General features: G+C 34.8%; 1 protein-coding gene across 1 annotated transcript in view; it reads right to left on the reverse strand.

Annotated features, from left to right (window-relative positions):
- Positions 1-17,523, reverse strand: part of LOC150090605 (zinc finger C3HC-type protein 1-like) — a 55,264-nt gene that overhangs the window by 25,186 nt on the left and 12,555 nt on the right. The window contains exons 3-5 of the mRNA XM_090379033.1: positions 11,573-11,720; positions 7,804-7,887; positions 4,075-4,202 (exon numbers count right to left, since the gene is read on the reverse strand). Coding sequence (XP_090235159.1) covers positions 4,075-4,202; positions 7,804-7,887; positions 11,573-11,720 — 360 coding nt within the window. The remainder of the gene's footprint in view (positions 1-4,074; positions 4,203-7,803; positions 7,888-11,572; positions 11,721-17,523) is intronic.

Here is a 17,523-nt window from a genome sequence, read left to right on the forward strand (position 1 = left end):
ACTGAAAGATGTATTGAAATTTTATTAATGAATGACCAATTTCGAATATAAAAATAAATAAATTTTCTGTTTATACTCCGGCACGACAACCAAGTCAGTAGAGTTTACAATAAAACTTCAATACAAATATTTATCGTATTTATTAGTCACGGGATTGAACCCTGGTCCAATCAAGGAACGCGTGCGCTATGCACTCTCGCTCCTGACCACTGGGCTACATCAGGCCTATGATACAATAATAATAAAAATGAGTCATTCATTTTAAAATACTTTAATGAAACATATAATGTACTACATAAACGTTTGCCACTTAGAGAATTTTTTTTATAGTCCATTTTGCTTTCCTTTTTAAGAAACCATCAGTAATTGCCCGCCATGGTAATATTCCAGCAACTGTGGTACTGCTTTTTAATCATGGATATGACTTGTGGGAGAAAAAAAACTGATATGGGAACACAGATAACGAATTTCCAAAGACATTCACAGCAGCCCATATCTTTATAACACTGCAGTAAAGGTTACACCAAAAGATTTATAAAAGGTCAATCATAAAAAACAAACAAACATCTATATATTTGAAAAAAAAATTTTAAATGTGGGGAAAAAACTGCAGAAAACTAAACTAATTGGAAAAGAGGAAGCTACCTGATTACTAGATGAGTGAAACAGATATCTAATGCACATGACTAAGACTTTTCTTCAAGTACTTGCAACTAAAGAAATCCAGCTTGGCAATGAATATTTTACTAGTCACTCTGGAAGCTATGAAGTTCAACTGACAGTTGTTTCTTTTATGATCACTGTGGTCTGTATCTTGCATTGACTGGCACACTTTTTGACAAAGGGACAGTATGACAGACTCTTAATGTGGATACTAAACTTGACAGGAAGCAAGTTAAAGTTATGAGAAGAGCATTTCATAATTAGTTTCTTATTCATTACTGAGACAACAAACTTTATCCCTTTTTAATTGATCAGGAAAAAATAATACTGAATAAATATTCAAAGATTTTTTTCATTCATGAAAACATTATATTGTTTATCTTACAGAACTTTGGAAAAGTCATTCTTCATTGAGAGTCCCTCTTCATAGTGGAGTAGTCTTCTGCTGATGCAGCAAGGCTAACTTTCTCACTGTTTTCAGGCTTTAGGCATCTCAGTGGCATATCATATTGTGCCATTGTGTATTATGCCTGTACAAGTATGTGTATTTACAGGCTGATGTGCATGTTGTGTGGGCACCTCCATAGCCAGGTGGGCAGGAGCAGCAGTGTGTAGCACATGCTTCTTGATTAGACCGGGGTTCGAGCCTGTGACCACCAAATACGGAAAGGTCAGGGAATGACCACCGCATATCCCCAGAGCAATATGGCCTTAGTTGTAAATGCTCCTAAAAACCAAACAACAACAAAAAAAAAAAAAAAAAAGCATGTGTGTTCTGACTAACCTGGAATAACTCATGGGGAACTCCATCGCAGGTTGACTAAGAAGATGTTGAAGAAGCCAGTCATTGACAGGACTTGAATTCAGACCGCACCAAATGAGTAACAAGTAGCAAAACCACCATGCTGTTAGAGAGAACTGGCTTCCCTGAACCTATTGGCCTTACTTCAGGGGGGAGGGGGTGACTAAATGATTTATAAGATCTTATGCATTTTCAATTTGTGTTGCTTTGGTATGCTGGTAATAGCTAAAAAAAAAAAACAATTCTAGAGTTCAGGGCCGATGAAAGGCAAAAGAACTAATGCTGTGGCATCCAGTCATTCTGGCTAGGATTGAGGTGTGCTGCCCCTCTATTTGGATTTGAGGTCCTTGTCCATTGGTGCCTGGATGCACTGCACTACCTTAAGGATTGGCCCTATAGTTAACATATCATTTAGAACTTTAAATGCTATTAATTTTCACAGTTTAATTATCAACAATCATGCAATATCAGTGTGTCACTGAATGCTATCAATTTGTTTGCAAAGTTGGTATTATATGAATTTAATGCTAACAAGCAAAGTAAGCACCGATATTTTCACTTCATTACATGACTTGCTTACTGTCAACAGCTGTTCCAGAAGCCCTTTTGTAGAATTCTGTCTCCCCACCTGGCAATTAACATTTCATTTTGCAATATTATCTGATCTTGAACAAATTTGTTGAGGCCTACACTTGTCTAGTTCAAATAGCAAAGGGGGTACATATATGAGGTGAGATTACAAATGTAGGTTACAGAACTTGGAAACAAGACATCTCTGAGGGGATCAGACTGAGTTGGGGGGAGGCAGAGTAGACTGAACAATGGTAGAATTTTCACATTGAAATAAGACACAAAAAACAGCCAAGGGCATCAATATAAACTTTGGGGAAACTAACAAACTGAACCTCATTTAAAATCAAAATTCATATACATTGTCCACCATTTCAATCATGGAGAGACATTCTGCTTTCATTTGGGATCAAGGGCCATGTCCTCAAACATCAGTGACAGCACACGGCTTGGCTTACGTTCAACTTACAGACAAATATTGTTAACCATGTTTCTGCCTAAGTTGCTAATATCTTTTTAAATTGTAAAGTATCACCTGAATAATCATCTGAATAAAAATATTGTGGATCCACAATACATATAAAAATCTGAGACATCACCAGGACAATTGTTTCAAAGCTTACTGGCTGGCTTCTCATCAGTTGGTAGGTGGTCTTTAGTAAGTTTTCAATTAAGTTTTTACTCCAGTGAAAACTTCTTTTAACCATGTTTTTTATGCTTTTAAATGAGGTTCATTGTACCTCATTTAAAATTGTATAAGTGAATAGCCACTTGGCTATTCACTTATACAAAATACTTTATTTACAGTTTGACATATATTTGCTAATAGACACCACTCACTGGGTGTGAGAAGCCAGTAAGGTTCTGAAGCAGCTGCCCTGACAGTGTCTCAGGTTTTTAAATATATAGTAGGCTCGCCTATTCAGGGGGCACTATACAATTTAAAAAGATATTAAACAAGTTAGGAATAATAATGAATAATAATGTTTGTCTTAAAGTTGAACACAAGCCTTAGTGAGAACAGAATGTCTCTCCATGATCGAAATAAACTGAAGGTAATGCTGTATGATTTTATTTCAACTACTGCATTGAAATACCCTGAAATTCCTAATGTTTACATTTATTCAGCTTTCTCAATCATTAGAATAAATCACTTTCCTAGGTTTCTGTTGGGTTTTAGGAGCATCAGCAACTAAGGCCATGTTGCTCCGTGTAATTGTCTCTAAATTGCGTGTGTTCTGAGGTCGATTTTCTGTTTGCTGGACGAAAAACATGAATTTCTGGGAGAAAAAACCATGCTATCCTCACCCGAGAATGACTAACTCAGCTATGTTGTGAAAAAGACCCATAAAAATTCTTCCCATCACTGACGGGATTTGAACTCAGGTCCTTTCCACTCGGTGTGAGGAGGACAGCAATCCCACCAACTGTGTGACAAACGAGGGCTACCTTCCTAGGTATTTGAAGTTGACAGTCTGTTAAAGTTTAAGGGGCAACTGAATAAGTATCTTCCAGCAATGGGACCGATGCTGGTTCATTGTTTGTTTAATTTTTTTGACACACTGGCAGCTTAAGCCATAATGTACTGTAGAGTACTGACATAAAAGATATGTATAGAAAAAGGATTGTACAGATAATTTTTTTTGGCTGATACCGCAAAACTTAGTATCCTTGCACCTTACAGCCTATACTAATACCATTCCTTATATGGATTTATAAAAAGACAAGTTCTCTAAATATAAGATGAGGTTCAATACTAGAATGTAGTTTGAATTCATTGGAACACTTTTGATTTTTGCCATTATCATAGTGTTAAAGATTTTTTATAAGCCACAATGATTATAATACAGAAGTTATGCTTTTCCTCTGAAACCCACATTATTTTGTGGTTGCAATTTGAACACTTTTTTTTTTTTTTTTTTTAATTTACTATCTAGTAATGAATACAAATATTTTTATCCATGTTCTATTTAATAAATACCAATCAAAATTTTACAGACTCTTTTCCCCGACTTAAGAAAATGAAAATTTCAACTTACCATATCTGCCAGTATATCATTACTAATTTCTGGCAAAAATTCTTTAATTTGCAATAATGATTCCAAGCGAGTAACAAATTCTTTATAGGCCTGCTTTTTATGTACTGGCTTCATATATACAAAGCTTTCTTAAAAAAGAAACCAAAAATTATTTTTTTATTTTAAGAAAAGGCATTACCCAGTAAAGTTTAAATAATTAGCAATCAATTATGTCAGATAATTTCATATTTTGTTTTTCAAAAATTCACAGGAAGAAATTAAATCCTTTTAACCCCTTTGTTGCTGGCTTTGTTGACAACCTTCACGAACCAAATTCAAAATATGCAATTGAATCAATCAGGTTTGGGAAGGGCAAAGACATTTTTGGGCTTTCTTCTCACTATGGCTGAATTATTCGTCTGATGGTGAGGGTTACTTGACAAAAATATCCAGCAGTTTTTCTTCTGTCAAATTGGAAGAAATTGGTTCCCAAAGTCAGATAGCTTACCCTCCAAAAGGATTAAACCCCATAATCTACATGTGCATTAACATGCAGTTAACAAGTTAAAACTACGGAAAAAATTATCCTGAAATAGAGCTATCCATGACTGTGCTCATAATTGTCCATTTTCAATAACAGAATTTATTTTAAATAAATCACACTTAAAAAATACACATCAGACAATTTTAATATGTTTACATTATACAATATGGTATTTGAAGCTAGCATTTACAGCAAGTACCTCAAAAACAATGTAATGCTAGTACCTATGGGAGAGACAAAAGAAGACAATATCACAGAAATTTATAAAAAAAAAAAAAAAAAAGAACTGTTTTAATGTTTAGAAGTTCTTAAAAGATCAAAACACTGAAGGATTTATAAAAAAAAAAAAAAACGTTAAAATGCTTATATGCAACTAAAAGCAACTATTTTCATTCAGAGAAATAATAAATATATGCTTATATTTCACTTATTCTCTTTTTACATGTAAAATAGATTTAAATCATCACTGTGACCAAATGAATTATAATTTGTTTGTTTAATCATTTAAATATTAAAAAATAATTGAGTAATAAAACCTTCTTTTCAGTTTAGATCTTACCATTTCTTTCTAAAGGAATATTCTCAATATTTTTCAGTATTTCTCAGAACTCTATTCTAAAAAAAAAAACTGCTGTCTAATTATCACCATTTTAAGGGAGAGCATCAGGATATTTTAGGGTAGTGCTCTCAAGGTATTCTTGCAAGCTTTCTCTATCAGCATCTACAATTCTGGCCACTTAGAAAACTGTTGAAGGTCTTCATTGTTAAGATGACCCTGCTCAGGTTGCTGACAACCTAATTGGTATTTTGCACCTACATTCACATATCAGGAAATCTTTAGGAAAGGGGATGCCAGAAGTTTATCAAACAAACTAATAGGAAGCTAAATGACTTTGTGATAACTGAAAGGAAAGCAGAAGGTCACTTGTTGAATCTAAACATAAAAAGGCACCTGTGTTAGATGGGTTCTATCCAACTATATTAAGGGAGTCAGCAGAGGAGCTAAGCAAACTCTTATCCATAATTATGAGAGCATCCTTGGATTCATGGGAGGTCCTTTTGAACTGAAATGTGTGAATATATCCAAAATTCACAAAGTGGGATCAAAAGGTGACATCATGAGAAATTACAGACCTGTTAGCTTAATATCTGTTCCAGGAAAAATAATGCAATCACTGATTAACAAAGTAATGCAGGACCATCTAGACAGGAATGCAATTATACTGCAGTTACAGTATGGATTTGTTAAGGGGCAGTGTTGTCAGATCAATCTGACTGGATACTATGATTCCATAACAAAGGAACTGGATGCAAAAAATAATTTTGATATCATATATTTGGATTTCAGGAAACCTCTTGATACCATTGCACACAAAGGTGTGTGCAAAAGGTTCTCAAGCTTAATGCCACATTGCTCCAGGTTCTCAAACTGGAGAAATGTGGCATTAAGGGCAAGGTACTGCTATAGATAAGGGGGTCAATGAGCCCTGCTCTTTGTGGAATAATGTTATTAGTAGAATCCCCTGGTTGTTGTTGTTATTTGGTTTTTAGGAGCATTAGCAACTAAGGCCATATTGCTCCGGGATATGCGGTGGTCATTCCCTGACCTTTCCGTGTCCTTCGTATTTGGTGGTGACGGGCTCGAACCCCGGTCTAATCAAGAAGCGTGTGCTACGCACTGCTGCTCCTTCCCACCTGGCTACGGAGGCGCCCGGAATCCCCTGGTGTTTAGTTCTAGAGCCATTGTTATTTTTGACATTTATTAATGATATTGATGAAAGTATATCAGGCTTAATGTCTAAGTTTGCAGATGACACAAAGATTGGCAGGTAGTTAATGACAGTAATCAAGGTAAGTTATTGCAATGCAATCTAGAAAAATTAGGCGGATGGGCTGAGAAATGGCAGATAAAGTTTAACACAGACAAATTCAAGGTACTGCATATGGGTAGCAGTAATCCAAGATTAACACACAAACTGTATGGTTACACAGTTTGTGTTAATCCTTGACCTTAGCCGAGAAGTTGTGTGGTACCACACTCACTCGGTGTAGTGAAAAATAAAAAAGACCACGGGGTAATTGTGCAGTCGGATATGAAGTTCTCTGATCAGCATAGACAGTCTATCAAGACAGCTCATATGGTTTTGTCAATGTAATACAGGAATTTTGCTAGCAAGGATAAGGAGGTGATTATCCCTTTGTACAAGGCCATGGTTAGGTTGAATCTTTGGTTCTGTTTTTTAAAGATCTGGAGGCCTCATTTTAGGAAGAATGCAGCTCTGCTGGAATGCATACAGAGAAGAGCAACGAGATTGGTGCAGGGTACAAAAGGGTGCCTTACCAAGAAAGTCTTTAGTTCTGCTAACTGCAGCATCTGGAGACTTGGCACTTGCGAGGAGATCTGATGGAGGTGTTTAAGGCCTTGAATGCATTGAGTAAGCTCAATGTTGATGGAATTCTTCCTGTTGCTGAGCTACACAAGAGGGGGGCATAAAATCAAATTGAGGAAGGATGATCACAGGATAGATGTGTGGAAGTTTGCCTTCAGCCAGTGAGTTGTCTGTTTGAACAAACTTCCACTGCTGTGGAAGGGGGTAGTTTGAATAAATTCAAGGAAGAAGTAGACAAATTTCTTTGGGGATGGACAGATGAGGTGGGTATTTTCTTTTGGCTGATTTTCTATAAGCTTGCTTTCTTGCATAATTTGTTACTATTTATAATAATATGTTCAGAACCACATAATATTGAACCACACATACATAAATACAGAAATTCTTACAGTTTACCTTGTAAACTCATGTTATCCAATGTTATCATTCCAAAGCAGGTCTCTCACTATCAGCTTCTTCCAGAGTTAATACCATTTGAATAAATATAAACTGGATTTCACCTAATACAAATTGCCAGTTTAAATACTTTACACTAATCTGACTAATTTGAGCTAATTGGAAATCAGTTATACATAAACTATTTTTTTAAAGAAGGGTAGATTAATGCACACTTTTCCATATAAAGCAAAAAAAAAAAAAAAAAAAAAAACACCTTTAAAATGTTGTTTTTCAATAATTAAAAATATTTAATGTATAAATTAATTTTGTACATATCTTACAACTAGTAGTTTTGAAGCTGTAATTCCTATTCCTCTTTCAAGTTAGTAACAAAAATGAATATTATATAAATTATTCCTAAAAAGAAAGAAAACTAACCTGGACTAGGGGCTAATGGCCATGGACAATATTTTTTATGAGCACTTTTTAGTGAATTGACTAATTCCTGTTCACATTTGTTATCTACAAAAAGAAGTAATTTGTAAGCACAGTTTACAGATCAGAGAAAACATTCTTTTCATACATTCACTTTTACACATATATGAATTCATATGCACCTTTTCCACCAATTATTGTATATGTAGATAGTTATACTTCTTTTTCTACTTCTTTATATCATTCAGGCATTCCCTCAGTTTTACCTCAATTGGCATGAAAAATTTCATAACTCAGCTACTTCTAAGGCATTTAAATCACTTTACAGGTTACTGGCTCTTTGTATAAAATAAGAAAACTCACCTATTTAGAAAAAAGAAAAAAGAAAAAAAACTTAAGTCAATCTCCATGTGGTAGTGCAAGTGTTTTTTGTGAAGTGGACATACCATATTCCACTGTAAGGCTGGTAATGTGTCAGGCATTGCGGCAGCTAAAGCATGGTGATGCAGATATTCGTTTCACATACGCACTTCAGTTTCTGGTGCAAATTACAGTGGATATCACTTGGCCATGGAACAACCTTTGGAGTGACAAAGCTCACTTCTGCTTAAATGGACAAGTGACCTCCTTGGACCTCCCGAGTCCAAGGATGTTTTCATAATTATGGCTAAGGGTTTGCTTACTTCCTTTACTGCCGTCTTTAATATAATTGAGTAGATCCCATCCACTTCAGGTGCCTATCTTATGCTTAATTTCAACAATTTCTCCTCCACTTGAGAGAAGTTAAACTAATAGGTCTATAATTACTTGCATTACCCTTCAGTTCCCCTTTGTGAATTGGGGATACATTTGCTCATCTCCAGTCTGTGGTGACCTCCCCTGAGTCCAAGGATGCTCTCATAATTATGGCTAAGGATTTGCTTACTTCCTTTGCCACCTCCTTTAACATAACTGGATAGATCCCATTCACTCCAGGTGCCTTTCTTACGTTTAATTTCAACAATTTCTCCTCCACTTTGCTCTCAGTTATTACAAAATCATTACGCTCCCTTTCTCATAATCTGCCTTCACTTGTCTAATTTTCTTTGTGACTTGATTATAGACTAGCTTATATCCACCATAAGATTCTGCATAGCCAGATAATTTATATGCATCCCATGCATTTTTCTTCTCTGCTATGAGTCTCATTAGTTCGTCTGACATCCATTTAGGCCTAAACCTTGAGCAGTATTTCTTAGTTGATGTGAAAAGCCTAGTAACTTCCAAGATTAATTCCTTGAATGTTTCCCATTCAGAATTTGCTGTTGGTAATGTCATCAATCAGTTGGTCCCACTGTATACAATTTAAAAACTGTCTGCAAAGAGACTAACACCACTTCTTAAAGATTTAGGCATAAATCTTTCAGAAGATACTCCTCTCTTTCAACTACAAAGAATGCTAATTACTCTCTACAGAACTTCTGATCAAAAACTTGGAGCAACACACTTACATGATGCACAGAATGGAATGATCTGAAAATGTCTTGAACCAACTAAAGTGCTAGAACCAATTATCTTGTCCTTCAACGAGACAATATGGTTCAAGCTCTTAAATTTCTAGTAAGAAAAATGTGTCTTATTGATATGACAAGCACACATAACATCACTTATTTCTGATATCTGATACCAAATGAAGGTTTTATTGTAATGTGACATTTATAAGGTGAGTACTTAGATTGCAAGACCCCCCCCCCCCATCTGTGTTAATAAGAACAACTGTGAATGGACTGGGCTATTATTTTTCTCAAGCTACATTGTTAAATAATAACTCTCAACTGATAGGAGCTAAGTTGAATGTATTAGTGAGCTGATTTACATTATTTCTCTAATACACTCAAATTCATGTTATTCAGAGGTTTTTTTGAGGACACAACATGCTTATGTGCAACAAGAAGCAGTGTGTCACTTAGTAGCATTTTTGCTCAGTCAACACTATCAGTAGTGCAACTGTGGGCTCAACAAACTGTGATCAATGTCACTTAGTTTCATTAAACATTATTCTGCCAAGCAAGTAACACTGTCTTTGGTTGCAATTAGAAATAACTTTTTATTAACTTATTCTCATTTTTCTAACCTGACCTAATGGGGTGTGACAGTTTCATTGTTAAGCTAGGTAAGTTAAGCTGAAGTAAGAAACTAGGCAAGGGTATCGAAAGCATATAAGCAAGGGTATTGAAAGTGACCTTTTTAGTGATATGAAAACTCTGCCAAAAAGGTCCTGCACACAAGCAACATAAACCTCTGGTGTATGCTTGTGTTACCTCTTGTTAACTTTACCTAATAATGATTAACAGCTTGATTCACAGTGACAGAATGAATTTGATACTTTTGACAAGACACTGTAGGGAGAAAAAAAAAGTTCATTGAGCAGCATTTATAAATCACGAGGATACTGTGCTGAGAAGTAAACTTGTAACAAACTGTAAGGGAAAAAAAGGTTAAATGAGAAGCTTTCAGAACAAATTTGAAACTCTTACCGAACTGATATACATTTTAAAATGTATATCTGGTTGTTTGTTATTTGGTTTTTAGGAGCATTAGCAACTAAGGCCGTATTGCTCTGGGAATATGCGGTGGTTATTCCCTGACCTTTCACGGGCTCGAACTTCTTGATTAGACTGGGGTCATGGGCTCGAACCCCAGTCTAATCAAGAAGCGTGTGCTACGCACTGCTGCTCTTGCCCACCTGGCTATGGAGGTGCCTTTGTATATCCGGTAAAAATAATAATAAAAAAAACTGAACTCTGTCACACAATAAGTATATGGAATGCAATAAGAGTAATAGCAAAATTTGGCACTGCAAGCCTCAATAGCTAGAACAAGATCAATAATGATATACTTTTCTAAGAATAAATACTTTTTATTGATATATTTTAATATCAAACAAACGTGCCATTAAAAAAAAAAACTTTATCAAGGTAAGGGTCTGTCCATGATTCCAAGTTTATTGAAGGGGTTGGCTCCAATTCTTAACTTTTCTCAATGAAACTGTTACAACCATTTAGTTTGTAAAAATGGGGATAAGTTAAAAAATTTAAAATTTGCATTTAACAGAGGGCAATCCATTCACTTCAGTATGTTTCATGAAACTATCAAGTGCTAATGACTGTGGATTTCCATGCCTGTATCACCTTATTGACAGAGCTGACTGTGTAAAAATGCTGATTAGAAACATCATTCATCAGTGTACCTGAGCACAGTTCTCAAAAAACTTCCCTGTATTATCATTCTCTTATTTGAAGTCTGATTTTCTTTGTTTCATTCATTCAAATTTCTCTGTAACAATGATTTGTACCATATATCACAGGTGGATGTTGGTGGTCACAATGGCCACACAATTATCAATTTTATAGTGGTAACTGAGTGCTGCATAAAAACAATATTTTGCATGTAAATATGGTGAAAAAAAATTGCAGTGATCATAAAACTTATTTAAAGGGTTAATAATAGTTAGTGACCATAACTGATGAATTTCTTAAAATTCATGGCCTATATATGTAGTAAGTTTTCAAAACTGTTAATATTTCCATTCTGAATAAGGAAAAATTCTATTCACAGGCTGCAGGTTTTCAACTTGTTCACAAAAACAAGAAATACAACTAAAGGTATAAATGTATCAATATTATGAAATTTATATATCTGCAATATCTTTTGAAACACTACTATTATATAATTATCCAAAAACTTCTTGAAAAACAAGCACAGCAAAAACAAGTTAGTGAAAAATCCTTACAAACTGTTTTCCATATCTGAGGCAATGCTGCACATAGCTTAGCAGAGCAGGTGACACAACTCAACATATCTTTATCAATATATTTCCATCCATACTGTGCACACACAGAAGGAGATAATGTGAGTGGTTTCAAGACCCAATTTCTGTCCTAAAAAGAAAGTGTTTATTTCATAGACTTATATAACGACAGTATATATTTTTTTAATTAAGCTATATAGTTAAATATAAAAATATCTGTTATTAATATGATCACATAATAATCAATTATATGCAATAGGTTAAAATAAAAGTGCATACATACATACAAGTTGAACATTAGCATAATTTTCACACACAGCTAAATTGTTTGAAGTAAGCTGAAGTTTGTATAAAAGGCATTATTTCAATGCATATCATATTGTGAAATCCTTTGCAATGGAGTAGACTTACTTTTATGACTTGAATAAGTAACCCTACCCAAATATAAAATATAGAAGTATACTGGTACTTTTTTATTCTCAATTGTGTGCCACCACCCACATGGCACCATTTCAGGGATTACTGTAGCCTCATCAGTGGTAGGTAGGCATCCGATGTTTGATTTTAGACACATCAGCGACTTTGACCATATTGCACCATTGGGCATTGTCTACAAGTGTGTGTTCACAGGTTAGTTTCTTTTTGTGTGGGCTTAAAAACTCTGAAAAACTCATGGGGTAAAGCTCTACTCCTACTGTCTGAGACTGACTAACTACAGCCTAATTTGAAGTCATCTCCAGACAAGTGACAAAACCACTATACTCTCATGGTGGATGTAGCCAAGGTGTAAGAGCTGACAACCCAGTTCTACCTTATAAGCAAGGTGTAAGAGCTGACAACCCAGTTCTACCTTATAAGCAAGGTGTAAGAGCTGACAACCCAGTTTTACCTTATACGAAGTTAATCTCTAGAAGTAAAGTCTTCATTATATTTTATTTTAATAAAGTTATTAGTTATCATGCTTAGATATTTTTCTTTCAGTTTTTTTCGACCTACATGTAATAATGCCTTTTAACTCATACATCCGTAAGAACAATTTTGATATAATAAAATAATTACATTAGATAAGAAAATATTTTCAAATTAATTTTCGATTAAATTATAATCCTTAAAGAGCTCGAACACTGTAAAAACCTTTTTATTTCATGCAAGAAAAACTCTTTATTCTGCATGCCTAGTCATGTTTAAACTGCTTTCATCACTTTGTTAATGTTATAAAATCAACCCTCTTTTCAAATATTTACTTGAAGTTATGCTTACATGAATTATCTGCACTAATATTCAATTTAGTTGGTTGTATTGCAAAAAAAATGTTTTCCAAAATGTAAGGTCCTTTGTGCCAGCAATATTACTAGAATTATTCTGGCGTTAGACCATAATTTTTATATAATTTTAGGTGGCAGACCTGCCAACAGTATTTATCCAGTTTTAAACATTTATACCTATTTGTAAACTTTTCTTTTACCAATATATGCTCCGTCATACTGTTATGTCATTCTATAGGTTTCTGAAAGTTGTACTCCTTCAGCACATAAAAACAAATTAGAGAGTAATGCTTATTTTAGTATACTCTTGTAAGGCGATGGCATTTTTATAAATAAGCTATTTGCACCAAATATGGGAAATTTCAAATTTTATTAGAAAACATTGTTATGAGATTTTACTTACTAAAATGAAACAATACAAATGTAAAATAGTAGATTAAAAGAAATGGCTTATTCTATTAAGTAGAACTCATTTTACAATTTGTATGATTTAGATGTAAGTGTAAAAGCGAAAGCGAATTTTGAAGTAACTGAAAAGGGCTGAATCTGGGCAAAAGGGGGGGGGGTAAGAAAAGAAAAAGTGCACACTTATACTAATTAGCATCATGGGTCACGTGATTTATTTTAATAATATATAACCTTACTATGCATATAATCAGTCAGTTGAGGGTGAAATTTAAGCTAATTTTCACTGATCCATTTTTTTAAACTTTACTACAATGAATCAAAGTATAAAGCATGTAAGAATTAATTATTATACTAACCGTGAGATAATAATATAGTTTATTAAGCTTATAGCCCAAACTACTATACATATAAGGTAACATTTCAGGCAACTTACTGCTGCCTATCATTAGATCATATATTGGCTGCATGTTTGGTTCCTGCTTGCCAATGCTGCCAAATATTATTATCTCATCTGGTAAAAGAGTGGTTATCATAACAATTAATCTTTTATGGAAAACAACCATGTAATGTCCTTCCATAAAAAGCATGTACTTTTCTCAAATGGGATAATTTTACTTTTTTAATTTCTTAAATTTTATTTTCATCTTTCTATATAACCAAATGGAACATGGGGAAAGTTTTGTATCTTAGAGTAAGTGATCATTATTTTCCATTAAATTAATAAAATAAATGCTTTTTAATAAGAATAAATTTTAATCATCGGTAAATTACTGTTACATTTTGAATTACCTTTATACACTAAGTCAATAAAACTGGTTTCTAATTTTAACGTGTTGTTGGCAATATATATTTATAAAAGTAATAATGTACAACAAAAAGCAACTAAGAATGTACAACCTTTCTCAACAAGCAGGTTAAAATTTCAATTTAGTTATCAATAATTACATTCATGCACTGATAAATGGCAATCAAATTAAAAATGTTTCATCCCATATGGATCTTATGGATGAAAATCTTACATTTTGGGAGCATTTTGTCTATACTAAAAAGATAATTTATGCAGCTTTCTGGTCAATCTTCCATGAGTCAATTGGATTCCAAAATACATCACTGACATGTAAATATATTAAAAGGTGTCTCACACTCATCCTTTTATACACATCTGAGATATGATCCTCAGCCCCATCTAGTATTCTAAAGAAGTTGCTCGCTATTGAGTACTGGATTGTGAGATGGCTGAACAAGATCTGAGGACTACCATCTCTAGATCTTTACTACGTGCTAATATGAAAACGGCCCCATGGAAAGTTCAAATTAATGAAAGAAATCTAATTACACTTGCCAAACTACTAACTAATAGGAAGGATTCTTCCAAGGTGTAGGATATAACTGCTGCCTCAAGTATCCTTTTTAGTGAGTGACATAAATAACAATATAGGTCAACACTAGCCAACCTTCTCTACCTTGAAGACATGTTCCCAGCAAACATGGTTAAATATTTCAACACTCTGCAAATTGATCCAAACAAGCTAACTCATGACATGATATATAGGAAGCAAATCCTGACATAGATGTACATCAAAACAAAGAAGTTTTGATGTACATCTATCTTCACACAATCACAACTGTGCAATACCAGGGTACCTGCCCACCCACCGATGATAGGCTAATAGCTTTGAAACGGTGCCGTCTGGGTGGTGGTACTCACTGAGAATAAGTAACAATAGTCTTCTCTATTAGTGAAGCATTATTTATTCGAGGTAGTGCAATACCATGGCAATTCATTGTGAAGGAAGAACTCAATATGAGATACAGAGCAAATTATGCCTCCCACACTACAACTGTAGTTTCTTAAGAGTTATCTATGGTGTAGCTACACCGACATTACATAGATTTTAATGATTGTGTAATTAATGTGTCCGTTGTGTTCAAAATTTATAATATTGTATTTGTAAATGCCTTATGACCAGTCCCTAATTGTATGTACATTATATGTACACCCTCCTAGTCAATGGGCTGTTCAAGGGGTGGATTTTATTTCAATAAATAGATTTATAATAATAATAATACAGGTAGCCCTAATATAACATGGTAGTTAGGTTCCGAAAAAATCTGGTATAGAGCTAAACCATGTTATATGGTTTCACACTACATCAGTACAAAAAAAGAGGGTTACGTTCCAAAATGTAACAAAAAATACACCATTTTGTTATAACTATTGGAAACTTAATTTTTATTAAAAATAGTAACAGCTGAACAAATGTCTTAAAAATCTGTGATACATATATGTCAGATAATGATGTTCATTTAATTTTCTTCCTCTTCATCACTGCTAAGGTGGAACAGGACCAGGGTATGTCTGCCAGAGTCTAAGGTTGATGATATTGTAGAGCAGATATCATCTTTTAAGGGCACAAAAGGTGATATTGTTGTACATGGTGGAACTATGACATTAAGAGTAAGAGATCTGCAGCTTTATTCAACAAGTACAGGTCAATGTTGAAAAAAAGTCGTGAGTTAGGGTTGGATGTGAAAGTGTCTGCAATTCTGCCCAGACACGACAGGAGGGAGTATATGATGAGCGCCTTGTCAATCAATTCGGCCCTGGAGAGATTGTGCATGGTTCATGGGGTAGAATTTTTTTCAGCATAGTCTGTGCTTGTTGACAAGAGAAACTGCTTCTACAGGGATGGGGTACACTTAAATAGAAAGGGTGCAAGAATATTGCTGATGCTATTGAGGCAGTGTTAGGTGCGTCAGAAAACTACTAGCTTGGGGGGAAACACAAACTAAAAGGTTAACAGGGGCTGCAGGCAGAAACAAAAGTGATTCTTGCACTGCTTCTATTAGAATGAGCAGCAGCCTGGAAAGCAAAGTGCTGGAGATTTCCAGGACTGCTGGGAGTCATAGTGAAACAAGTAAATACATGGGCTGTGTTAGGGTAACTAAGAGTAGACACAGGTGCATGTATACTTGCATGTACACCAATGCTAGGAGTATAGTTGATAAATCTGATGAGTTTCAAGTGCTGGTAAAGACATCAAAGGCAGATATTGTTGGGATATCTGAGACGTGGTGTCACACACATATAAGCAGTGCAGAATTGGAATTTGGGGACAACATGTAGAGAAAGGACAGACAGGACAGGAAGGAAGGAGGGGTTATGCTGTTAGTTGAGGAACACAAAACCTAAGGATGTGCATCCAATTGATTGGTGGACAATGCAATGTTGAGTCTGTTTGGTGTGACATAAGGACTGGAAAAGGAAAAATGAGAGGTGTGTGTTATAGGCCTAATTAATCTAATGAATATAATGAGCAATTGTGCACAGAAATAGAGTGGGCCAGTAAATCAGAATGTCTTATAATGGGGGATTTTAACTTTCCAGATATTGATTGGAACTTGTGGGTTAGTCACTTGCACACTAGCAAGACTTTTGGGGATTTATTGGATGTTTTGTACAGCAACATGTTCGAGAAGCAACCGCAGGTTATAACTCTTGATCTGATAATCAGCAGTGATTATTCATACATTAAGAATTTGCAGATAAAGGAACCACTGGATGACAGTGATCAAAATGTATTGATGTGGGATTTACTTAAAGATATAACCACCATTAAGGATAAAGGAAAGGGTTTTTGCTTTCGTAAAGGTGACTACAGGGGACTGAGACAGTTTTAAAATTCTATACAGTGCGATCAACTGATAATTTTACCAACGTTGAATTCTAAATGGGAAGCCTTCAGGGACTTAATCTTGAAGGCTACTAGGCTTTTCATTTCAACTAAGAAATAATGTTCAAGGTTTTGGGCCTAAATGAATGTCAGATGAATTAATGAGGCACATAGCAGAGAACAATGTATGGGGTGCATATAAATTATAAGGTGACACAGAAGCCTATGGCAGATATAAGCTAGTATGTAATCAAGTCACAAGGGAGATTAGGCAAGCGAAGGCAGATTACGAGAAATCTTTGGCAAAGGATGCAAAGAGTTCTTTACTTATGTGAACTCTAGAAGGAGAGGGATGAATTAGATTGGACTACTTACCATAGATGGGTTGACTATTGATGATCCGGCTTAGGTAGTTGATAAACTGAATGAGTATTTTACGTTTACATTCACACACGAGGAGTTATTCAAGGAGGGGAATGCCAGAAGTTTATCAAACTCTAACAGGGAGCTAAGTGATTTTGTAATAACTCAGAGCGAAGTGGAAGAGAAATTGCTGAAGTCAAAGGAAGCAGCAGAGGAAGTAAGC

Source organism: Mastigoproctus giganteus, chromosome 1 (assembly GCF_048544385.1).
Source record: "Mastigoproctus giganteus isolate SK-2022 chromosome 1, ASM4854438v1, whole genome shotgun sequence".
NCBI classification, from domain to species: domain Eukaryota; kingdom Metazoa; phylum Arthropoda; class Arachnida; order Uropygi; family Thelyphonidae; genus Mastigoproctus; species Mastigoproctus giganteus.